Source organism: Amborella trichopoda, chromosome 12 (assembly GCF_054954075.1).
Source record: "Amborella trichopoda isolate Santa Cruz 75 chromosome 12, AtrichopodaSantaCruz75HAP2 v2.0, whole genome shotgun sequence".
Lineage (NCBI taxonomy): Eukaryota > Viridiplantae > Streptophyta > Magnoliopsida > Amborellales > Amborellaceae > Amborella > Amborella trichopoda.
This window is the reverse complement of record NC_142347.1, coordinates 41,872,413-41,899,254: the sequence shown is the minus strand read 5'-3', so window position 1 is coordinate 41,899,254 and position 26,842 is coordinate 41,872,413. Positions and strand designations below refer to the sequence as shown.

General features: G+C 33.2%; 1 protein-coding gene across 1 annotated transcript; it reads right to left on the bottom strand.

The window, feature by feature from the left end:
* Positions 1 to 2,630: 2,630 nt before the first annotated feature.
* Positions 2,631 to 22,464, bottom strand: LOC18447048 (uncharacterized). Its single transcript, XM_006857150.4, has 9 exons — positions 22,289 to 22,464; positions 22,143 to 22,205; positions 21,749 to 22,042; positions 20,406 to 20,522; positions 19,447 to 19,815; positions 18,287 to 18,349; positions 3,534 to 3,824; positions 3,243 to 3,359; positions 2,631 to 3,157 (listed from the first exon to the last, which is right to left on the bottom strand). The coding sequence occupies exons 1-9, from the start codon at positions 22,361 to 22,363 to the stop codon at positions 2,768 to 2,770; spliced, it is 1,779 nt and encodes a 592-aa protein (XP_006857212.2). The 5' UTR covers positions 22,364 to 22,464; the 3' UTR covers positions 2,631 to 2,767.
* Between the last annotated feature and the right edge of the window lie 4,378 nt (positions 22,465 to 26,842).

Below are 26,842 nucleotides of genomic sequence, written 5' to 3'. Positions count from 1 at the left end.
GTGGTTCACCCCAAAAGGGCTACATCCACGGGCACAATAAACAGAAATTCACTATATCAATGAAAGTTACACCAAAGAATTGAAACAAACCTCGACAAAAACATAGTCGACCAAACCCTTTTAAACCACTCTTAATTCCTTCTTTCTTTATTTTTGACAACCATTGCCGATTAATATTAAATAGAGACGCGAGAGCAATGAGAAACTGATTTTCTCTCTAAGTAAAAGAGAAACAACCTAAAATCTCTCTGAGAATAACTTCTTTAGAAGAAACCAACCTCTCACTATACAGGAGTGTTCAGGAGGAATCACCAATGTTTCTCTTCAAAAGAAGTTTTTTTCTCTAAAAAGAAATTGCATCTTATGCACAAGAGGCACTGCCTCCCTCTCTCTCCAGAGGAAACCATCATTCTCATATGGTGACCCAAATTGGGCACATAAATTCTATGCACTTTCATTCCATATATAGAAGATTAGAAGTTCACACGATTATTATTTCTTTTAAGAAACTTATCAATATCAATTTTAGTTCTACATGACTATCTCAATCCCACATAATATGGGATTTTCTTATATGGGTGATTTTGGATAGCATCAAATCCAACAATCGCCACCTTGATATCAAAATCACATGCTCACCATATCAATATCCACTGGATAGCTTCATAAATTCTTCATCCTTTACCAAATAAATTCCTCCATCATTTTTACTGAAAAATAGTGTTTGCCATCAAATTTCTCCACCTCCAACTTTGTATTCGAAACCTTTACCGCTGTACCGAAAACCCTAAATCAAGGCTCTAATATTACTTGTTATGGGTGGGAACTTTAAACCTGACGAGTTTATTTTTGGGAAATAAAATACAAGAAATAAAGCATGAAACGTATATCACAAGAACACAAAGATTTACGTCGTTCACCCCAAACGGGCTGCATCCACAGGCACGACAAACATAAATTCACTTAACTAATGAAAGTTACACCAAAGATTTTGGAACAAACCTCGACAAAAACATAGTCGAGCAAACCCTTCTAAACCACGTTCAATTCGTTCTTTCTTTACTTCTGGAAACCATTGCCGACAACACCAGATAGAGATGCGAGAGTAACGAAAACTGACATTCTCTCTAACTAAAAGGGAAACAATCCAATATCTCTATGGGAACCATTTCTCTACAAAAAACCAACCTCTCACTCTGTAGGAGTCATTAAGAGGCACCATCAATGTTTCTCTTCATAAGAAGCTTTCTTTTCTAAAAAGAAATTGCATCTTATGCATAAAAAGCTCTGCTCCCTCTGTCTTTAGAGGAAACCACCATTCCCATATGGTGACCCAAATTGGGCAGACAAATTCTCTATACTTTCATTGCATATATATAAGATTAGAAGTCCACATTAAATAGGAAACTTCCCATAGATATTATATATATCTCAGAAACCAGGAGATATATCCAAGAGTCTTAATCCTTTTTGGATTTCTATTTCCTTCAGGAAATTTATCGATATCAATCTCAATCCCACATAATATGGGGATATCTCAATCCCGTATAATACGGGATTTTCTTATATGGGTGATTTTGGATGGCACCAAATCCAACAATACAAATCACACCCATATAGAAAAGATATGTCAAAAGTTACTGAAAAAAGTAACAAAGTGGTTAAAAGCCTTATCCACTATTCACATTTGGGCTTCGTTAGTTAACCAACCAATAGACTTTAGTCCTGGTTAGACACAGGTCACTCATCTAGCGACAACTTATCAACGATGAAAGATTGAGGCTTAACTCTCATTTTTTACAAGGACTATATTTTTTCAGCCAACTACCATCAAACAAATGGGATTGTATACAATGAGACCATCTACCTTGGTATAGGGAGGTCACAACTACTTATAGCCATGCGATGTGAAATCTGATAGCTTGGGTGTGTCACAATGTTCGAAAAGATGTCTTTTAAAGTTTGAGCTTGGTCAATGAAATAAATGCAGCCACCCAATTTCAAATCCAATGGTTAAGATTAAATGTAATCACCTTGTACCAAAGGTAAATGATCTTATTATATACTTTTCCCAAACAAATAGGATTGTATGCTATAAGACCGTTTGTTTTTGGTACAAGGAGTTCACAATCATTTTTAGTCATTGGATATAAATTTCAACGGATTAAAGTGTCTTAACATTCGTGAAATTTTATATTGGGCTGCATGCCTAGTCTATGAAACATCTCTAACACCTGATTTCACATCTTACGGTCTATAATAGTTGTTATCTCATTATACCAAAAGTAAATAGTATTCCTGTATATATTTCTTGGATTGTCTACAAAAAGACCATTTACCTTTTATACATAGATGTCACAACTAGTTCCACTCATCAGATGTTAAATTGGATAGTTTGGGGTGAGTCACGAAGTCCAAGATTTTTTTTGGAATTTTGTATCCAATGAATAGCACTCTTACAACCACCCATTTTAAAATCATAGGTATAAGAATGATTGTGACCTCCTCATATAAAAAGTAAATGCTTTCGTTGTAAACAATCCCATATTTTTGAAATAAGAACAAGACGAGAAAATGAAGTTCACAACAGACTGATATTCTTCTCCATGTAATATCACTACTTGAAAAGCATCCATGAAACCATCACTCAAAGGTTAGCCAACTTAACAGCACACCGACTACTGCTCTCTAAGCATGGAGGAAGACACCCACAAACAATATTGTGCTAATCTCTCACTGAGAATAGAAACCAACATCTTCTTCTTCATCACTTACGGAAAAAATTCCTCGAAATCGTATCGGCTAGTGCAGTTGTGAAAGATGGGTCTCTTGTCAAAGAAGAAGCCAAAATTTGAACTAATAGCTGCTGAGAAATGCTGTAATTTGATGAAACTCGAGCTTCCCTTTCAGGCCTTGGGCCTTCTTGGTTCAGGGATGTTTGAGTAAGGTCTAGAGTGATAGTGGGGAAGGAGTTAGAGAGAGAAATAGAGGAGCAAGGAAGAAAGGGTGTGGATGGTGCAGAGGCTAATGGTTCTGGTCTTATAATGTCTAAAGACTCTAAACCATCAGGTGCATCCAATGAAGTAGGTAAAGGGTGAGTGTGCACCCCTTCATAGGCAGCCACTAGAATGGAGCTGTCATCTGCTCTTCTTTGCACCTGCAAAATTGGATTGCAAGCACCAAAATTTAGAGTTAGAGAGAGAGAGAGAGAGAGAGAGAGAGAGAGAGAGAGAGAGAAATACCTTCTTCTTAACGGGGCAACCAGGAGCCATGGAACACCTATAATAAGCTCGAGGTGAAGGGTTATCTCTTGTAACCTTCTGCCCATACTTCCTCCATTGACACCCATCTCTCAGTATCTGCAAAATATTAAAACAATCCAACTTTCTAAATCCTCCCAATTCCTTACTTTCTCACTCAACAGACACTCTTAACTAAACTATTCACAATGAAATCCTCTTGGATTACTGTCTCTCTCTCTCTCTCGATCTCGAATTCAATGAGCCCATGAATGAGATTGAAGCGATTCTTACAAGGCTTGTATCCGATGGATCCGTTCTCAAACAAAATTGCGAAACTTTCGATTTCGGCGATTCTCTCATCTTCTTGTTTGAATCTTCACTTGAGCTACTCTCTGTAACTTGAATGGCCCCCTTTCTCTTTCGGGGTATCATCGATTCCTTATTATTGTCACCGTCTGCAACCTCTGTTTCCATTAATCGACTCCTCAAGCTATTGCAGTCTTGGTTCATGAGACCGAGCATAACATTAAGCTTCTCGTTCTCTCTACTCATTCTTTCCAGTTCAGCTTCAAGATCCATTACCTGCACAAATGAAAACATTTTATTTTACAATTTTTACAAAATTTTACAGTAATGTTGAGTTCAAAGACATTGAATCTTGCGATTAAAATATGCACCTTTTCTTGGACCGAAACATGGTGACGGGAATCCATTAAACCGCTGCTTGAGTTTCCTTCTTTGCTGGTGAGGGGAAGTAAGCAACTTGCATTTAGGTTTGGTTTTTCTCTCGCTACAAAGAGTGGAATTCAGAATAAAGAATCATGGAGTTGGAGGGAAGAAGAGAATTCAAGTGTGAATTGGCCTTTTGGGTAATGGATATGCCAATAAAAGAGTGGGGATTCATGACAGTTGCATGAATTCGAAGACTTCAGCAAAGGCGACGACTTGGGCTGTACACCTTTAAGTAAATAGAACGTTGTTACAGGAGAGAGAAAAAGAGAGAGATTTTAGAGAGAGAGAGAGAGAGAGAGAGCTGAAACAACAAACACCATCGGCGTGCCATCGTCATTGTTAAAGCGTCACCGTCGCCCTCATAGAGCGGCTTCGTCGATGCTTAGGCTCTGAAGCTACTAAACGTGTATCAGTGGACATGGAACGGTGCATTTAATAGTCGAGGATCTCTCTCTAAAACTCTCCCTCGATCTCTTTCTTCTCTTTCTCTCTCTATAAATCAAGTTCACCGTCGTCAACTGGGAGTAGAAGTCAAGAGTGAGTGTTTGGCGCGCTCATTTTTGACTCGATGATATTTTTATTTGACTTTGTTATTTATTCTTTTTTTATTATAACGTATGGGCTTGCCTTGTCGGTTCGTCTTGTCTGGTTTTAGTCAATTACAATTGAGCCCGACATTTATTGGGGTATCACAGAAGTCACTCCTAGCGTTTTGAAATACACAAAAACTCTAGTTCTGGTAAAGGGACTGGGGTCACCAAAAATAACTCCTTGTGTTCAAAATTTCAATTGTATTTTTGTTACCTGAATTACCTAAATAAGAAAAACTCTTGTGCTCGAAATTTCAATTGTATTTTTGTTACGTTTAAAAATGCAGACGAGTGGTTGAAACCAAAGTTAAGCAAGTTAGGGAATAGCAATATATCGGTGAGTTAAAATATATGAACTAAATCAATTTTGTTTTATAAAGTTAGAGGCAAAAAATTGGTTCAAAAATACTTAACACAAAAAATAAGGGAAGTTAGAGAATATTTCGAATTTGGCTCAAAAAATAGAATAATATTCAAAGGGTGTGGTTTCTATAAGGTTGTAACCTTAAACAATTCAATTAAGGTGCGCCTCCAAATTTTATCATAACATGTAATTTTGGTGTAAAAAATTCTTAGGGTTATCTCAAAATCTATTTTCATATCTATTTATAAAATTTTAAACTCCAAAAATGGTTAAAACCAAGAAGATCTATAAACATATGAAAATCTTGAAAATAAACAGTCTAGATATTGTGTTGCAAGATGTACTATTTTTGGAACTTAAATTTCTTTTTTTTTTAAATATTCATACATTTCGATATCTAGATGATCAATTAGTGGGTTGAAAAACATTAAAACAACCTTTTCCTATGGATTTTTTGAGGTGTATATGTGATTCTACATTTTAAGGTTGCAACCTCATATATGATTTTTGGAACTCAAAATCTTTTTTTTTTAAAATATTCATACATCTCGATATCTAGATGATCAATTAGTCGGTTGAAAACATTAAAACAACATTTTCCTATGGATTTTTGAGGTGCATATGTGATTCTACATTTTAAGGTTGCAACCTCATATATGGGTACCCATTGTAAAAAACACGTGCTCCATCACAAACCCATACTACGTGCATTTTGCGTACGACTAGCTTTGGTAGTAGAAGACTATTTATCCTTACCAAATTTGTTATGTGGGTTCGATGGAGGACAATTGCGCCAAGGTAATAGCTCAGAAAGAAATATGATATAATTATTGAGTGACCTCAGGCGTCATCAATCCTTCACAAACAAATTAATTTTTTCCTTTTTACAAAATAATTTTTTTTTACAAAAAAAATAAAAATTTTTTATAAAAAAATATAATTTTTGTTAAAAAAAATATAAGGTTCTGGTAAAAAAAGAAGAAGAAAGGTAATGCAACAAAAAAACAATTTCTTGTCAAAAAATAAAAGCTTATTGTAAAAAAAATATAAGATTCTTGTAAAAAAAATAAAAATAAAAGGTAATACAACAAAATTTCTTTTTCTTGTCAAAAAATAAAAGTTTATTGTAAAAAAATATAAGGTTCTTGTAAAAAAAAAAAGGTTATACAACAAGTATTCTTTGTAAAAAAAAAAAAAAAGTTCTCGTTAAAAAAAAAAAAACTAATATGACAAGCATTTCTTGTAAATAAATAAATAAAAAGTTATTGTCATAAGAAATAAAAGGTTTTGTCAAAAAAAAAAAGAGATCAAAAGTAATACAACAAATATTTATTGTAAAAAAATAAGAGGTTGGATTTGTTATTATTTGTATAATAAAATAATTATAAAATGTAAACCAACAAATTCAATTTCAGTATATAATGTTCTCCACCAATTCGAGATTTTGGTGGTCATTTTTTATCGATTAAAACAATTCTTTATTATAGTCCATCTATGATTATATATTTCATCCATGATAATTCTATGATTTTTTTTTTGTGTGATGTAAATTTAATAGTCAAAATAAGTTCATACAAAGCAAAAACATCTCAATATTCACATATTTATGAAAAAATAAAAATTAATAATGTAGTACCCCGATTTCTTATTGGATTCCTAAAAGACAACATTTATAATGAATTTTAATAATTTTTTTAGATTTTTTTTAAGCTTAATCCAACCGATTCCTGATCCGGATCGTCGATTCACTTTTGCGGTGCCTGATCCAGGCCACCGATCCGTTTTTTAAACCACCGGTATGTTCGCATAAAAACTATTGAACAATAATTTTACGCCATTCCATAGTATAACTATAGGAGTATTTAACACATTTTTCTCTAAATTTTCAATAATTACAATAACAATGCCTGTTTTATTGTGACAATAAAATACATATCATAGATTTACTTTCCAAATCTTTTAAACCCTACGTTTGGCCGCTGGTTACACCAACGCTCGGACGCCACCATGGGCAAAGCGAGATTCTTTGGGCCGTATCCGGTATGTCATCCCAACCCCAGCAGTGTGTTTATTGTGGAAGGAATGGAGCTGTGGTGTGGTGGTGAGTAGTCGGGTCTCGGGCCAAGGGGGAGTACACATTTGTTGCATTAAGTGGTTAGCGTGGCCTCGAGCTTGTTGCTAGTGCGGAATCTTCGAGGTTCAGAGATTGTTTGTGTTTCAGGAGTATTGGTTGATCTTTCTACGAAGTAGGGATTCTCACCTCAGTTCATCATCTTTGTTATCGTACTTTTGGAGGTTATCTCCTCTTATTAATTTTGATTTTTGTTTTTTTATTTTTTATTTTTTATATTAATAGGGCAGTGCCTTAAAGTTTGGGCCATTGTCCCACTAACAAAAAAATTAAAAAGGCTAAAAAATAAATCATCAAAATTTAGGTTGACCGAGAGGTAATTTTGAAAAAAAATTTAAAGAACGCGAGTTGACCGACTTTCTTTGTAATTTTTACCTATTAGTAGAGAATTTTGTGCTTTACCTAAAATTTTAGGGTCCATATGTAAATCACTCTTCTAGTTAACTGAAACACAAAACCCCAAAAATGTGAAATATTGACCCGTCCATAATATTGTTTGTATACACCAATGAAATTTAAGAAAAAAAAGAAGAAAAAATGAAATTCAATAAACTTCTGTATACGTAATGAGGGCAACGAAATGCATAAGAAAATCCAAATACTTGAATCTCACCATGAATGCCTACCTGTCTAAATCTTCAGTTGTCACTTAATCACTTTCTTGCTCTTTACAATGACGCTCTTTGTTTAGAGGGGAAAAAAAGAAGAAGATATTTCATTGGATAACCATTCATCTAACTCTACCTAACATTTGAGATATATGGTAAATTTGATAGACTGTTATTGTAGAGAATTTGTTAATTGTATTTTTTCATACAAGTTTTTTCAAGGGAAAATATTTGTGAAAATTTTGGATGGAATTATTTTGTTAAACCAAGATTTTTAAAGTACTCCCACTTTTATTGTGCTCAACTCTAAACCAAAATTCAAAGATAGTAAGAAGTTCTTTTTGAAGTTTTTTTTTTTTTTGAAAAAAAGACAATAGATTAATATCAATTCCATTAAAAAAATATGATTTGTTGAAGATCATTTGAAAAACTCAGTGTTCATGATAGATTTAAAAAATCAGCAGGATTATATTGTCTATCAACTTCAAAAGATACCAATTCCAGAAGAGGCATTTCCCCGGGACACCCACTTCCAGCGAACTGAATGAGGTCCTCATGAAAATGTTCTTGTATGTTTTAGATTGCAGCTTGCCTTCTAACTCATGATTCCACCGTTTTTGACTTGGCATTTTCAGCATTTCTCTCTTATCGCTGGAGGAGTGACTTCAAATTTGGTCTGTTCGATGAATCTCATGATGGCTATAATTTGTGAAAAGGAATGGGAAGGACCTCTCTCTCTCTCTCTCTCTCTCGGTGGTAGGAGGGGGGTAACAGTGCCATGAACCCAAGTGGTCCGTAATGGGTTCGAAAGAGGTCCACATGCGATGAAGCAAAACTCTCTTTCTGTCGCAACTCTGTGGCACGAGGGATGACCATGCCATGTATACAATTGGTCATTAAGTGGTGCGAGAGATGACCACATGCAATGCATCAAAACTCTCTCTCTCTCTCTTGTTTTGTGAACGGTATGGCTTGTATAGAGCCGAGGCTCTGAACAAACAAAATAGAGCGCAGCTTCAAATAGTATCACGATATGTGGTTTTAATCCTGGAAATCTTTGTGACAGCCTCAAGATATTTTTTCATCTTTAATTATAAAATTTAGAGCTTAAAAAATAGTATAGATCGAGCATATATATATATGAAAACTTGAAAATCTTGAAAATTGTATGTCCAAAAAAAAGTTATAAGATGTACTATTTCCAAAACTTGAAATTTAATTTTTTTCTCATGTCCATGCTTGATGTTGAGATGTTCAATTTGAGGATATTTGAGCATCAAAAAAGCTCTTCTAGTGAAATTTTTGAGGTGGGCTCTAATTTGATAGTTTAGAGCCTCAGCTCTATATAAACTTTTTGCTTTCGTGAATGTTACTCTTTCTCTCCCACTTGTTTTGTGAATGGTATTCTCTCTCTCTCCACTTGCCTGCTCATGGCTAGAAAAAGTTATTTTCCACCATTAAGCATTGGATTCAAAGTTAAAGTTGAACCTCGGTCAGGAAAACGACTAACAAGCTACAACTGTGTTAGTCTTATAGATATGAGCCACTTTTGTTCAAGTTGGTAAATATTCCTATTAGCTAAGGACCTATTTTTAGGTAAAAACATGAACTTAGGCATGTATGTAGGTGGTTAATTGGCATGGAGGAGTAAAATTCTGTACGGAATCTCAACTTCAAAGATTTCTTATTAATTTTCAAGAAGTTATAGATGTGAAAGCAAGGTCAATAATAATCAGGTCCCAAATAAGTTCTTTTCCAATGTATTATTATTATTTTCTTTTTTTTTTCTTTTTCTTTTTTTTGAGAACTTTAAGGTTTAAAGATGTGATATTACCGCATGGCCCATATTCAGGTTATACTACGTTGAGGTCTTATTTTTTGAGGTTTTTCTTTCCATTTTACCCTTGACTAACTTTCAAGTCACCCAAAATATAAAAAATTGATGTGTTTGGTTTGTGCGGTTTGAAAGCTTAGTAAACAACTACCTGAATCACCAAAAAAATGAATGCGTTTAAACGGTTCGAAAGTTGGACTTTCAAACCGTCAAAATGGTAGTTTTTTTTTTTTTTCTAGTAGTCGAAAATTAGACTCTCCAACCACTAAAATATATCATTTTTTTTGTGTGTTGGGTGGTTCAGAAGGTGGATTTTCGAACTACCCAAGCAATTCGAAATTTTGATTTTTGGACCACTCAAGTGCATTTTTTTTATATTTTTTGGCGATTTCAAAAGTTCAGTTTTTGAACCAATGGTTAATTGGAAATAAAAAACTTAATAAATTTGGAATTTGATGCGATATGATCCAAACTATATGGTAATTCCTCATCTCTACCCAGTCCATACGTAAATTTCCCTATTTATTTATTTTGGCTAGGTGAAATGCATATGATTATCCTTAGCTGTAATTTTTTTGAACCAAATGCAAGTTTTTTTTTTTTGGGTAAGTCAGTGGGGGAGAAAGCCCCTAACCTTTTTTCATTAATTAAACAAAAAAAGAAACACATTTATCATACAACCTTATAATAGGGCAGTTGTGCTAGATCATGAAACAACAACTGAAAAATAAAATTTGGTGGACGACAGTGCCAAACAGTAATACCAGGGCCTGAGGATGCTCCAAAAGAAAGCTATCAATCACTAAGAGCATGTTCGATAACTGCGAGTTCCAGCTCCAGAAAGTGGAAGTTCTAATTTACATTAACACTTCCTTGGATAAAAGGAACTGCTCCAGGAAACTGGTTTTAGGAAGATGTGTTCTAAAAAAAACGTCAACATACGGTGAAGACATTGAGATTGAATTAAAATTTTGAATGTCATTTTCCAAGTTGTTTTTGCAATGAGAAAACACGAGCGTCGCCTCAACTTTTCTTGGTCTTTGCGTTATTCTTTCATCGATGAGATCAAGTTAATTTTATATATCTTGTGTAAAATAGGATATATGAAAATAGCATTTGATTTATTAAGGTTTAGGTAAAAGCTGATAGGTCTCGGTAAGGTACGTCTTATTTTATTCGACATCTTTTATCAATATTTATAGCCAATCGAATTGGTTGAATTTTTGTGTTCATTCAAGGTTGATAGTGTGTTATTTATTCGCGCAATAGAAATTTTATATATTGTTGTTGTTGTAGGAGACATGGTTTTTTTTAAGTGAACCGTGATTAAAACATTTTATAATGTTTCAGGTTTCATTAAACTATTGAATGTCACCATACAAAATTAAATAGAAATAGGTATCTATTTCCTTTTCCACGAAGTTCCTTAAACTAAGGGTAAACTAACAATAAATATAGACCATAGATCAAATACCCTAAGTCACATATTGAAATTCTAGATGATTACATATAGCCCCCACCTAATCCAAATCCATTGCATTTCATTAGACTGGCGTTAACGACTTACAAGAAATAACAATAAATATAGACCATAGACAAATCAAATGCACTAAGTCACATATTGAAATTCTACTTGATTACGTGTAGGCCCCCACGGAATCCAAATCCCTTAAATGCCATTAGACTAGTGTTAACCAATTACAATTTAAGTGAAAATTGACTTTTAAGCTCTCCTATGAGCTAATCCTACATCTCTGTGCCACAAAATTTGTAAGTGAAAAAGTTTATATAAGGCCGAGGGTTTACGCTATAAAGTAAAGCCACACCTCAAAACCACATCAGGAAACCCTCAAATTGATTGTCTTGACTTTGATAATTATAGATCTACATAAAATGAATTACAAGTCATCTTGTAACACATTATGTAAACTATTTATTTTCAACTACTTTCAGATATATGTTGGATCTGCAAATTTTTCGAGCTTCAAATTTTATAATTACACTAAATATTTTTAAGCTATGAAACTTAGACACGTCGTGTGGTGTGACCATGTGTCGGCATTTAATAGACACCGACACATATGTTGACACTCTTAGACATGCATATGATTCCTCTATTAAGTGTCCACTACCGTGTCCCTTTTTTAGACGCATTATTTTTTAAAAAAAAGTGACATTTCATTTTTTAGAAACCCCATTCTTCTTTGAAGAGTATTTTATTTTAAGAGTAACAAATATTTTAAAATAAAATAAATAGTTTGGAATGAATAATAATAATTTTTTATTTGTTAAATTAAGCTTTCCATAAATCATTGTTATTATAATAAAAAATACGATTTATTTCAACTATTATGAAACTTTTTAAGGTTTCACGCTCCCCAACTAGTTTCTTCCTTTACAAACGTGGACCACTAGTTTTTCTTTCTCTAAGCATGTGGACTATTAGTTTCTCCCTTTCCAAGTTATGGTCCAGTAGATGTATATGACCCTTTTTCAACTTTTTTCTCATCCATTTTTGTTGTGCCTGGTGCCGTGTAAGATCTTTATTGTTCCATCTTTTTTGCCATTAATAGCATGAATTGTATTATATATCGCCTTGTGCTAACAATTGTCGTTACTGGTCTTAAAAGCTTGTATATTGGATGAATGGATTAGGACTCTTTTCATTAGCCACAAAATGAGGATGCAACATTTTGAATTAATAAGTAGCTAATACGTTATAGATTCTTTCCATATTGTTACGATGCAACTTTGGCTTGATCTATAATAAATTTTGATAAATAAAATTCAGATTCAAAAGTAACCTTTTTTGGACTATTAATTAAATTATTTTTATCTTTTGGATGCTTTATATTATTGTATTAGGTGAATTGTTGTATGTGTAAATGCAGATGTGAACTATATAAAGATTTTAGTGTGTCTGTGTATGTGTGTGTGTGTGTGTATATATATATATATATATATATATATATATATATATATACGTATACATTTATGTAGATACTTGTATATTGTACGGATGTGTCGTGTCTGTGAGAAGCCTCAGGTTTCTATGAAGTGACTCAGTGTCCATTAATCAATATGAATATATAAATTTGTCTTATACTTATACTATACTCAGAATTACCATAAACCATAAAATACAACATATTGTACCTACCATTCCTATATATATATTGATTACAATATGGACATTCGATATTAACCTAATAGACAGTATGTACTTTCCTTTCACACTTGCCCTCAAACTTAAGATGCTGCGAGAGAGAGCAGCTGGAGTTTGAACATTAAGTTGCGGAAATGAGCAATTGGATCTTCAAGTGCATACTCAGATTGATTTATCAACAAGCACATAGGAATAATAAAACATGGCAGGCTCAAGCAATAGTAAGTCAATAAGCCTCAGAAACAGAAGATTTGAATAGAGTATGCTTGAGCAACTGAAAAAAACTTCAAATTTTCTCCAGAGACAGAAGAACAATCAAGATAGCCCAGAAAACAGAATGACACTTGGAAAAGCCAACAAAACTCAATGCATATTGGAGACCGATTCAACAGCTCACAAATAGGTAGACACTAACAACAGAAATGGACACAACAAAGATATTTTTGGCTTTGATATCAGTAAGAAGTCTTAGGTTTCTCAGAAGAAACTCAATGTCCATTAATGAATATGAACATACAAGCTTGTTTTATATATACAAATATAACAAAAATATAAGTAAATCATAGATACCTATACTATATCCAGACTTACCATAAACTATAAAATACAAGATATTGTACGTCCCGTTCCCATATATATTGATTATAATATACACCTTCCATGTTAACTTGATAGAGCATGTATACTTTCCTTTCACAGTGTCTACATGTCATTTTTTGGGGTTCATGTTTCTAACACTTGTATGTGTGTCTTAGATAGACACCTATGTCCGCATCTATGTAACATAGTTTTCAGGTGATCATAGGATTTTTTGTGCTGTAACTACATTTTCTGATGGGTTTTTAAAGTAATGATTTATTTTTCACAATAAAACCCTGCGACACCCCTCGTATGTTCCTATTATTCTACTTTTAGATTCTATAGATTTTGGATCATTCTTCACCAAAATTACCAAATACTCGTTCACAACCAACCCCAAAACTACCACTCTGGACAGCCAAAAAAAAAATCTCAATTAATAATGCAGCTCAATATGCCAAAGGAGTTTCCACTTCACAAAATGCTACAACTAATATATCTTTAACCACGAAAACATGAGTAAAAGAATACCAAAATGAGTTTGAGTCCAACATGTGCAAGATAGTTATGATAATTGTCAAGATAATTATGATTAGCGTCAAAGGAAGTGTTCATGTTTCAATTGAGTCACAAACCAACCAACTTCAAACTCAATCCGTCATACTCGTGAGAACAATGTATATGGCAAAACATGGTCAAAAAAAAAAAACAAACTAAATTTTTCTCATAACAAAATTTGACACGTTTTCTTTAAGATTTTACTTTTGAAAAAAATTTAAATAAAGTTGACATTTTAAAATGTAGAAGGTGCACCTCTGAAATCCAAAATGTTTTTTTTGATGTTGGAAAAACATCTGATTGATAATCTCGACATTGAGATATATAGATATGAAGAAAAAGAGATATTTCAAGTCTTAAAATATTGTAATAGACTATCAAGACTGTCCAATTTCAAGGTTTTTATGTGTTTATAGATCAGCATGATTTGAGCTATATTTGGATAAAAGTAGATTCTCACACCATAGGAAGTAATTTTAACGCTTGAATTATATCTCATGACAAAGTTTGGGGGTGCACCTTTAATTGTTTAAGGTTCCAATCTTATACAAATCACACCCTTTTACTTTTTATTTTTATTTTTATTTTTTATCTCTCCACTATAACCAAAAGAAAAAGCGCCTATTTATAAGAAATGTCATTGCCACTTTTTTTTTTTTTTTCCTCTTTTTATTTTTTAACGAAGTCCATGAATAGTGGTGACAATGGACCCAGACCCAACCCGGGACCTGACGACCGCACCAGATCCGGGTCAATTTATGGGTCCAAAACTTGGACTCGACGGCTCATTGGAAGCCTTAAAATAGCGCTAGAGATGGAGATATTATCAGTTATTACATAGACCTTATCGTGATAAATAAGTAAATTTTGTCAGATATAATTCTCACTAAAGCCATGAACATTTATAAAAGATTATGTAATGGTACTCATATTATATATAGAAAATGGTTTGATAGAGCTGCAACCCTATCAAAATAAGTAAATCTTCACCTCATAACTCATCAAAAATTGCAAGTCAAGCATTGAAAAACTTTTGCATCGATCATCTCGACTTAATCAATATGACTTTGAAAAAAAAAAAAAAATTTTCAAGCTATAAAAATAGGGTATATTATAACAAATTATCTAGACCGTCTATTTTCATAGATCTACAAGATCTATACTATTTTTTTTGTTTCAAAATTTATTGACGGTGTTGAAAAATGATTTTAGAGCCATCACAGAGATTATTGTCGCCAAAAGTACTTTCTAGACAAGGATTTGCGGTGAGGCTTTGTTTTGTTTTCATGAAGCCTAAGCCTATAGAAACCTCATCCGTTATATATTGAACACAAAGGTACCATTTGGACGGCCCAACAACTCCACTAAGGTAATTTTAAAACAAGGTCGTTTTTTCATTTTCTAAGTTAGAGGCATCATCCTGATTGGCAGGAATAGAAGTGGATGAAGCTGCACAATTTTTCCACTTCTTAAATAGTACCCTCCAAATTGGGTGTAATTGTTGCGTAAAGGGGGGTTTGTATAAAGCTTCCACATTAAACAATTAAAGTAAGATGCAATTTCAATGCTAAAAATCTTACAATGTTTTTATTTCTATTTATAAATTTAATGTTCTAAAAATGGTACAGATCGAATATATCATAAACCTTGGAAAATCTAAAACAGGATGGTTGAGATAATGTGTTATGAGATGTACTATTTTTTAGACTCAAAATCTTTTTCTTTTTTTATATTCATACAACATGTGGTCAATATATTCTATTTGAATGTTTTCCATTGTTGACATAACATTTCCCAATGGGTTTTTGAGGTGGGTTTTAGTTCTACGGTATAAGATTGACACCTTGTTCCTAAAAGAAAACAAAAGAAAGAGGTTCACACTCTATACAGGCTCTTTTTCCTTTTGTAAATATGTTAGATTGCTAACCGAGAAAACAAGTCTTTTGCTTAGAGATGGAGATATTATCAAAGTTATTACATAAAGCTTTATTATGATAAATAAATAAATCAAGTGTAATTTAGTCGGCCCTATATTATACATTAAACACGAGGGTTCCATTTAGTCGGCCCAACAACTCCACTATAGGTGTAGTTTTAAGACATGTGAAAATCAAGGTTTTCTTTATTTCCTCGTGCATGTTTCAATGGAATAATGGCGTTCTTAAATAGTACCTCTAAACTGGGTGTAATTATTTTGTACCGGTGTGGTTACATAAAGCTTCCACCATAAACAACTAACCTAAGATGTAGTTCGGATGCTGGAAATCTTATAGTGAGCTAAAAATCTATTTTTATTTTTATTTATGAAATTTAAATCTCTAAAAATGGTGTAAATCAAAAAAATCTATAAATCTTTGAAAATCTAGGAAATGATGCTCTAGATAATGTGCTACATCATACACTAGTTTCACGACTCAATATATTTATGATCAATTGAAATGTTTTCCAGTGTTGAAATGATATTTTCCAATGGGTTTTTGAGGTAAGCGTTAATTCTATAGTTTGAAATTGACACCTTTATAAGAAAGAAAAGAAATAAAAAGGTTGACACTTGTATAAAATTTTTCCTTCTGTAAATATGTTGGAATTGCTAACCAAGCAAACAAAATTTCTTTTGCATATGTAGTCAGCAAGAAACATAGAAAAAGAGAGAAAAGAAAGCCTTTCAAATTTTGTAACGGTACTTTTTAACTTGGGAACAATCCTTCTCCCTTCCAAATAATCCTTGGAGACGGTGGTATCTAAAAATCACCTACATAAGGAAATACGATATTATGTGGGATAATGATTGATGTTAATAAGTTTTTTTAAAGAAAATAGAAATCCAAAAAAATTAGTTCAAAAAAATTAGGACTCTTAAGTATATCTTTTGGTTTTTAAGATATATGTAATATTTATGGGAAGTTTTTTATTTAGTGTGGATTCCTAACCTTATATATATATATAATAAATTAAAAAAAAGAATATGTGTGTCCTATTTGGGTCATTATATGTGAAAGATTGTTTCGTCTAGAGAGAGAGGCATGGGCCGTTGTCCAAGAGAGGCAATGCTTCCCCTAGATTTTTTATAGTTTCTCCTCTTAGTGAGAGAAAGTCTGGGTTGCTCTAAAGGTTCTCTTTTTGAACAACGGTTTAGCTGGGGAATAAATACCAGTCTCTTATTGGACAGTGGTTTAATTGTGGAATAAAAATGAGAGATCTAAGGTTAAAGAGGTAACTTTACATCCCAAAATATTTTATGTAACTTCAATTGGCATAGTGGATTTTAGTTTTCCATGTCCGTAGATGTAGCCCTCTAGGGATGAATCATATAAATCTTTGTGTTCTTGTTGCGTGTGTATTTCATGCTTTATTTCTCGTTCTCTCGCCTATTTTGTTTCTAGCTTGATATATACACAATCTTGGTGGGATCGAACTTTTGGGATTCAGTGCAAGGCTAGTGTTTATATATTCAATTGAAGAAAAGCACATGACAAAGTATGCATGTATTTTATTTGAAGAGGAGAAATATGATGGGAAGCACTGTCATTCCAAAAGAATTTATTTAATAAAAGACGAAGAATTTATAAAACTATACAATAGATGTTACTATGGTGAGCACGTGATTATGATATCAATGTGGACATTGTTGGATATGGTGATATCCAAAAATCACCCACATAAAAAAATCTGATATTATGTGCGATTGAGATTGATATTGATAAATTTCCTTAAACAAATAAAAAACCAAAGAGAAAAAAAGTATGTTTACCCTAATTGGATTACCACATGGGAAAAGTAGCTTCCTCGAGAGAGAGAGAGAGAGAGAGAGAGAGAGAGAGGGAGGGGGGCAGGGGAGTCTTGTGAAAGGCTATGAGAGGCAATGCTTCCCCTAAGGGTGGGGGGGGGGGGGGGGGCAGGGGAGTCTTGTGAAAGGCTATGAGAGGGAATGCTTCCCCTAAGGGTGTGTTTGTAAGCTGGAAGATAAACATTCCCTGAAAAGAATAAGTTATTCTTTCTTTGGAAGTGGAATGTATCTTCTGAAAAGTTTAAAGAAGTTTTGATCAACTGTGGTTGATAACTTACTGGAATGTTAGATAAGTTTTGGGTAATTGTGTTTGATAACAAATATATATTAACAATAGAAATATAAAATATATGATATATATAACATAATATAATATATTTTATATTAATAATACCAATTTCATGTATTATATTATATATATTATCTAAAGTTATGTAATATATTATTTATATATTATATATTAAATATTGTTGAAATATAATTTGTATACTAAATATAGTATTTAATATATATATATATATATATATAATATGTGTTATGTCTTAAATAGTTAATAGTGAATAGTGATCGCCAGGAGCAGTAATCGACAAAAACGTTCGGAGAATTTGGGTTCCTAGGCCCCCTCCAAGGCACTTAAAACTTTCTCATTTTAAAAGGCCAAAGAAAACTTTGGGAAAAGTTTGAGTTCCCATTACCTGTGCAGCCAAACACATAACTGCTACAGTATTAGGAAAATTATCTTTCTTGAAGTTTCTCTCCTGCGAATAAATACACCCTTAAAGAAAAGAGAACTTACTATGGAGAGAAACACTATAATAGGCCCCTGCAGAGTGAGGGGTTGGTTTTTTGTAAATAAGCGGTTCCACAGAAATTTTTAGCCCTTGCAGAGTGAGGGGTTGGTTTCTTGTAAATAAACGGTTCCACAGAAATTTTTGTAGTTTTTTTTTTAGTGATGAAAAAGTCTCAGTTGATCTCAAGATTCTCTTCCTAGAAAGTGGTTTAGGTGTGGAATAGAGATTGATCACTTCCTGGACAATAGTTTAGCTAGAGAATAAAGATGAGAGATTAGCAGGTGGTGCCAATCGGAAGAGCGTGTCTAAAAAGGATTATATAATAGGGTTTTGGGCAGTGGTTTAGCTGTAGAATAAAGATAAGAGATCTACAAGTGATGCCATGACTGGATTTTATCGAGGATTAAAGAGATAACACTATGTCCTAAAATATTTGATGTAACTTTCAGGTATATTGGATTTTAGTTTATCATGCTTATGGAGCCCTCTTGGAGAGAATCACGTAAATCTTTGTGCCCTTATGATGTATATGTTTTGATACTGTATACAATCTTGGTGGGATCCAACTCTTGGGATTTTTGTTTCCGCATCTACGAAGGCTATTAAATCCTAAGAGTAACCTATAAACGTTATGAATTATGAAAAATGAAAAATCCAATCATGGAAGAAGCGATTTAATTCCCCATTTGCTTTTGGAACGAATGTTAATTTAATGCTGTATATGATATTTTTTACGTTGAAATAAGTGCTTAATTATGGTATTTTATGAACCTCTTGCTGGAGAACAATGTTAATTTAATGCTGTATATGATATTTTTTACGTTGAAATAAGTGCTTAATTATGGTATTTTATGAACCTCTTGCTGGAGAACAATCCACACTGAAGCTTCAAATTTGCATCAAAATGTCACTCGTACAAATTTGCATCAATATCACTCGTATATGCTAGAAATGAAGGTGAGACGCTAAACGCAGCATTTTATACCACAATTAACAAAATAGTTCACTCTAAATTTGTATTTACACCAAAATTTGATTTGTAATTTCCAACCATTAAAATTTCATGGATCTCTTCGTGACATGCCAAGTGAAGATGTATGTCCTGTAATGGCAGCTGCCAACACTGTGTTGAAATTAGGATCTTTTGTCAATGTAGAAGCCAATTGTTGTATTAACAATTGCGGGAAATCACAAACACTATCAATCTTTTCTTCGAAACCATGACCAATTTTCCGAAAATTTGGCTTAATCACAGGAAATGTAGCCTCCCTAGGAATTGCACCGGAAAACACTGGCAAAGCTGTTGAAGGCAAAGAGACGGGCAAGTTGTGTGTCAAAGGAGTCAGCAAATCGTGTGGTGTAGGAGGCGGGTGCGTGTGCTCCCCTTCGTAAGTTGCCATAAGGACCGTCGGATCGTCCGCCTTCTTTTGCACCTATAAAATCCATAACCATAACAATCAGAACTCTAATGCATGAGCCATAGCATCAGATACATGTACCAAACTTTTGATTTCTTGGATTCTATGAGACTAATGTTTTCACGATCCTTTTTGTCAAAATAAGATCTTCCTTTTGAAGTAGTTTAGTGGTAGGAGTCGACATAAAGTATTATAAAAATGAAAAAAAAAATGTCACTTTTTGTCAAATAAAAATAAAAAAGAAAAAGAAAAAGAAGACCATAGTGTTTCAAATTTCAACTACTAAAAAGAAATTGTGTTCCAACTACTAAAAAGAAGAATACCATGCACATGGTTCGAATTCTGTAATATAAAATCACTAAGCCGCCGCCTTTTATCAATTCGGTCCCTTTATAATTAAGATAACTAATCTTTCTTGTTCTAAATTTATTTTAGACATGAACCTACTTCTAGTAATATAAAAAAAAAAAAATCAAGGAATATTGAGCAAATGAGTAGAATATCATTTTTACATAATATTCATGAGAACCATAATTTCTAAAATAAGTATTGGTAAAGAAAACTATTTTTTTTTGGCAATTGAGAGAGAGAGAGAGAGATTGTACCTTTTTTTTAACTGGGCAGCGAGGTGCAAAGGAGCACTTAAAATAGGCTCGAGGTGAGGGATTGTCTCTTGTAACTTTTTGCCCATATTTTCTCCATTGATACCCGTCTTTGACCACCTGAGCCAATCATATATGCATTAGGAAATTGTACTGGTCATTTTTAGAAAGGGACCAGCTTCAAAAGGGGGGCAAATTCGTAAATTTCAGCATAAAGCGGAGCTGTTTCCTCATCCCAATATATATATATATATATATATATATATAAAATTTTGTATACAGACGCAGCCTTGTACTATAGAGGTAATATGCACTTCAAAAAATCGTAAAAATTGGCATTCCAAAGTTGGAAAATCTTTCAATTGATCTTCAGGTTCCGATGTATAGATGCAAAGAATAAAAAAACCAAAAACCTCAAATCGTAAAAACATGCATCTTCTAATTAGTTATCTAGATGGTCCATTTTCAAATATTCACATATTTGTCTGATCCGCATCTCTTTTAAAAATTAAAATTTTATAAATAGAGTTGAACATAACTTTAAGGTTTCAACACGAAAGCTACATGTTCGAAAATTTAATAGTACACCTTACTTCAATAGTACAAGGCGAATGCCAAACACACGATCCTCATCTTACGTGGAAAAGTTAAGAAAATGCGGACCTTTTCTTCCTTGACTTTTATTTTTGACCTACTAGAAGGGGCATGAAATAAGTAATAAAAAAACCGTATGGTTTTATAAATATCTGAACTGTTCCAAAAGAAATGACTGCTTTACCCTTCCCAAAGTTAAATTTATAAGGGAAAAAGTTTATACGGAATCGAGGCTCTAAACAATCAAATTTGAGCTTATTTCAAAAATTTCATTATAAGAGGTTGTTTTGATACTCAAATATCTTCAAATCGATCATCTCGATATCAACATGCATGGACATAAAAGAAAAATAGATTTCAAGTTTTGAAAATAGTATATTTTGTGACGTATTTTTTAGCCATCAATTTTAAAATTTCAAGTTTTTATAAATGTAACGACCTACACTATTTTTAAAGTTTTAAATTTTATAAATAAATATAAAAATATATTTTAAGACTATTACTAAGATTTCCAAAACCACATTTTTCGACACTATTTGAAGGTAGGCTCTAATTTGATTGGTTAGAGCCGAGGTTTGTATACAAACGACACCCAATGTATAGAAAGAAAGCTTTTCTTTGTCCTCCTACAGGGGAAGTTCTATCCTCCCCTGTCTTCCTATTTTTTATCAAGATAGCCACTACCCTGTAATGACAATTTTAGCCTTCTCCAAAACCGCTACTTTGTTTTTGTAGAAAATGGTGATACTTACAAGGCTATGGTCTGAAGGATCAGTGCGCACATAAGCCCTAGAAACACAAGGTTTTTTAGCTGATTCTCTTGGCTTTTTACAGGATTCTTCTTCGCTTGAACTGCTATCTGTGTTATGGAGAGCTTCCTCCTTCCTTTTCTTTGTTGTGGTTGCTTCTCTCTCCTCCCTTTCCCTCGCTAACTGGGCTACTTTATTTTGCAGAGTTATGTAATTCTCTGTCATCACCCCCAACATCATTTCCAGCTTCTCATTCTCTCTGCGTACTCTTTTCAACTCGGCTTCAAGATCCCCAGCCTAGAGCGAAAAACATTAAATCAAATCTCACAGAAAAAAACATCCGAATTTCGATTCGAAAAGCGGAAAATATATCGAAAATGTATGAAATTAACGCTACCTCATCTTTTATGCTTGTTGAGGTCTTCTTTTGGGGGTCCATGAAATTGAACTCCAATCCCAACTGTTTCAAAAGATATTATATCAGTAAACACGATATGTAGATAATTGATGGTTCAGGTAAGGAATGAATTGGGTTTTGCTTACATTTAGTTCATTAGAGCGATGAGGATCCGTATTTAGATCCAATCCAAGAGAAGTACTGACCCAAGCTTCTTCCATTAGATTCAGAAGAGTTAGAGAGAGAGAGAGAGAGAGAGAGAGAGAATCGGAAATGAGAAACTGGATTTGGAATTCGTTCCTCTCCGCGTGTGGCTTTATATATAGGTTCAGTTTACAAATTAATATATTGCAAAGATCAGAAAAAGAGAGAGTTTTAGAGAGAGAAAGAAAGAGAGTAAGCATCGTTGGATGTGGAATAGAGGGTCAGATGTGTGCTTTGGTTGTCATAAAGTCATACGTCAGCTCTTTGTGTCAGCATTATAACAAGAGAGGAAAATGATGGGAAACATCCGGCCACGATTTCGTAACTGGGAAGAAATGATTTTATTGATAATTGACATTTTTGCCCCTAGCGGTGGCGGAAGGTACACGCCGCCTAACGTGGTTTCTCACTTCGTCTCGGCTCACGTGCTCAGGAATTCAAACCCGTCCAGCGATGGTCCAACATATAACACTTGATCTAATGATCCAAAATGCACGAGGTTCATAGACCCAATCAAGTGATAATTCGTGTACCTATTCAAAAAACACACACACACACACTATTCTACTGATAATTCGTGTACCTGTTCAAAACTCTCTCTCTCTCTCTCTCTCTCTCTCAACCTGATGGAGCACTAATTTATGTGGCAACAAAAGGATAGGAAAAATTTTATATAGAACCGAGGCTCTAAACAATCAAATTAGAGCCCACCTTATAATTTCACTTGAAGATATTGTTTTTATGTCCAAATATCTTCAAATTGATCATCTTGACTTCAAGATGCATGGACATGAGAAAAAAAAAAGGATTTCAAATTTTAAAAATAGTACATCTGATGATATATTCTTGGACCGTATATCACAAAGTTCGAAAAAATTTATTTTGAACTTTGAGCTTGGTCAATGAAGTAATTGCATCCATCGTAATTTCACATCCAATGTTCAAAATTAATTGTAAAAACTTTGTACTAAAAGTAAATGGTCTCATTGTACATTTTCCTTATTACTAAAAGTAAATGGTCTCATTGTACATTTTCCCTATTATTTAAACGCATATAGAATACTCCCATGGGAGCAGATACTATCTATCTACTCTCTCATGCAAAAAAACCTAGAGGATGATTATTTTGAAATGTAAAAGTTTGGGAAGTATTAATCAAAAGATTAATAGAAATCTATAAAAAAAAATTGATTAAATTGGGAAATCTAAAAATTGTAGGATGATTATTTTTTTAATTTTTTTTTAAAATTTTAATTTTTTTTAGCACTTAGATCTCACCCTCAATGAATTGAACAGTCTCTGTTCAATACTGAGATATTACTTTTTCAAGTGCATAGTGGGTTATGTTACACTCCCAAAGTTTGTGATCCTAAAAGTACTCCTAGATTAGATTTTATTTGACGGAGTAAATAGAAAGTATGCTCATGCGGGAGTTTCGAATCCTTTGGAACATTATTTTGTTAGTTTGTGATCCTACAAGGGGTGCGGTTTTTATAGAGCCTAGGCTCTAAACAATCAAATTAGAGCGTAGTGTCGAAAAATATTTCAATACTGAAAATCTTTATGATAGCCTTAACATATATTTTCATCTTTATTTATAAAGTTTAAAGCTTAAAAAAATAGTGTAAATCGACATATCTATGAAAACTTGAAAATCTTGACAATGACGGTCCAAAGAAGCATTTCAAACTATATTATTTCGAAAACTTGAAATCCATGTTTTTCTCATGTCCATGCATCTTGATGTCGAGATGATCAATTTGAGGATATTTGAGCATCAAAACAACCTCTTCTAGTAAATTTTTTGAGGTAAGCTCCAATTGGATTGTTTAGAGCCTCGGCTCCATATAAACCTTTTCCTTTTTTAAAACCCATGTAACAATATTTAGTTGCGGCGGCCAAACCAGATATTGTAGAAATGCGGGGTTGGCAATAAATATATATTTTAAATCTAATTTGATCTTTATTTTTAGATAATATATAATTAATTTTTAACATGGAGATCATGAATATAAAAAAAATTAATTATTTAAAAATTAAAAATAAAAAATATAGTAAAAAAACATCGAAACCGTTAGTTACAATTGCTTTCAGATGACTATCCATTTGCATCCATTCATAGACCAAATGAATGAAAAAAAAGAATCACCATTCACCTTCATCAACGCAATTAGTCTCTCTCTCTATTATCTTCTCCTCTGTCCTGGATAAATTTGGTCATTCCTTATGCTTTGACTTGTGTGGATAAATGTCCATTCCCATATTCAACATCCCCTACTCCACATTTATTGGATGAGTAGGGGGCAAAAAAGGAATCTTTTTTTTCAAGATAGGGGTAATCTAGGTCCAATGCTAAATTTTAGGACCCACATGTCTACATCTGAAACGCGGTCGGTGTTTCCCTTGAAATTCCACGTTGATTTCATGCGTCAAAGTCATGCCTACCTCCTCGGCACGCTGTTTTCATCTTAACAAATCAGAGGTCCAGATTGGTTCTAGAAAGTGCTTGCTCTCGCATAGAGCCGCTCGATTGGAGAAGAGTGATCTGAGCCGTCAATTATTAGCGAGAAGAGTCCTGTCAGTAATGGAATGTTTTTTTGTCCACTTTGCTCGAGGTTTGCTTAGTTAAATGGACGGCTCTGATCAAATGAGGATCTCTAACGGACTTGTGAGATTGAATTTCTTAGAATATTTAAGTTAATTTCTTTGCCAAAAAATTTCAAACTGTTTTTGTTTTTTTTCCTTGGACGGAGAGATTCAAATGTTAATAAATTTCGTTTAAAAAGCATAAATCAGATCATTTATCTTTGGTACAAAGCGGTTACAATTCATCTTGACTATTGTATGTGAAATTAGACAGCTACATTTATTCTATGGACTAAGTTCAAAGTTTAAAAGAAATTTTCTCAAATTTTGTTATACACCTAAGTTATCAGATTTTCATTTTAGATTGTTGTAAGTAATTGTGACTTCTTTGTATTAAAAGTAAATGGTGTTATTGTATACAATCTCATTTTCGTAAGATTTTTATTTTTTCAAAAAAGAAACAAAAAAGAACTTTAAAGACAAAGAAAGAAATAGGGGCAAAGAATTGAATTCCTTTTATTTATATAGAAAAATTGAAAATAAGGGAAAAAAATCATAAACTCCTTTTTAAAATTCTTTCGTCTCTTGAACTAGTGTTTGGAAACATTGATTGGTGACTAGTGTTTGGAAACACTGATTGGTGGGGGTGGAGCATCTCCATAGATTCATGTCGAAACACTGGCTTGCCGGTTCTTATCAATTTTAGTTTTCCTCACTGGAAAATTGAAAATATGGAAAAAATAATAAATTCCTTTAAAGTTCTCTCATCCTTTTAACTAATGTTTGGAAGCACTGATAGGTGGGGGAGGATCGTCTCCATAAATCTATGTCGGATCACTTCTTCTTTTTTTTTCTTCTTTTCATTTGGGTTTGGTGATGGGGAAATAGGGTTTTTGGTGGTGTATTTAGATGGGGAAACATTTGAGAAAATCACGCACTTGGAAGTTATGGCATAAATTTCTATCATTAGGAGTATTTTATTCTTTAATAAAAGGAAAAAGAGACCCTTAGGTCTAGATGTATTGGGAGTTAAGCAAACAGCCAAACACTTCCGGTGCTTGTCTACAAGTCTTGCTTATTTTTTTTGCCAAGCTTGTTCCTTTAAAGTATAATAAGAAGTCTTTACAGATGTTGAATATCTTGTTCACATGTAATTGTAACATGACACGCAAATATGGACAAGTGCTGAGTAGAAACCTAAATAGGGAAGGTTTTTGAATTTTCTTCGATCGAAGTCTGAGCCTAGTTGGGAAAGGGGGCTGACGTGGTAGTGATAGCACACCCCATATGTCAGTGGCACATTGTGGCGCTCATTTTCATTAATAGCTTCAAAAACCACTAATTAGTTTAAAAACGTAAGGAGCTTGTCATCCTCACTTAATTACCCCCAAAAAAATAAAAATAAATGAACTTTATTTTAAGTCCAAATAAGTTTTACATTGATTTATTATGTAAAATATATTTTTAATTATTAACAATACTATATATATATATATATATATATATATATATATATATATATATATATATGTGGAAAAAGATGGGATTGGCCCACTCTCATTCAAGGTGTCGGTACTTTCAATATACTAATGTTAGCCGCAACACTAAAAAAATGATTTTTTGAATAAGAAAAGGCTAGACAACGAGAAAGCATCTTGCCCTTCTAAAGCTGCGTTTTAAATCAGTGCCATTGGGCGCAGCTCAAGAGGGTGAGTGAGTGGGCCAATTCTATCTTTTTCCTATATATATATATATATATATATATAGGAAAAAGCTGGGATTAGCCCACTAGCTCATATGAACATATGAGCCCAATGGCCGAGATTGAATCTGAACCAATCTGACGATCATGGATGTCCGGTAGTGTTTGAATTTTATTTATTTTTCTATAAATATAAATAACTTGAAAG

Bases quoted from the DNA above. Each gene is read 5' to 3' on its own strand.
- LOC18447048 (XM_006857150.4), bottom strand. From the start codon at position 22,363: ATGGAAGAAGCTTGGGTCAGTACTTCTCTTGGATTGGATCTAAATACG. The intron at 22,206-22,288 runs GTAAGCAAAACC...CTTTTGAAACAG, and splicing joins ATCGCTCTAATGAACTAAAT to TTGGGATTGGAGTTCAATTT. The intron at 20,523-21,748 runs GTAAGTATCACC...TGATTGGCTCAG, and splicing joins ATCCTTCAGACCATAGCCTT to GTGGTCAAAGACGGGTATCA.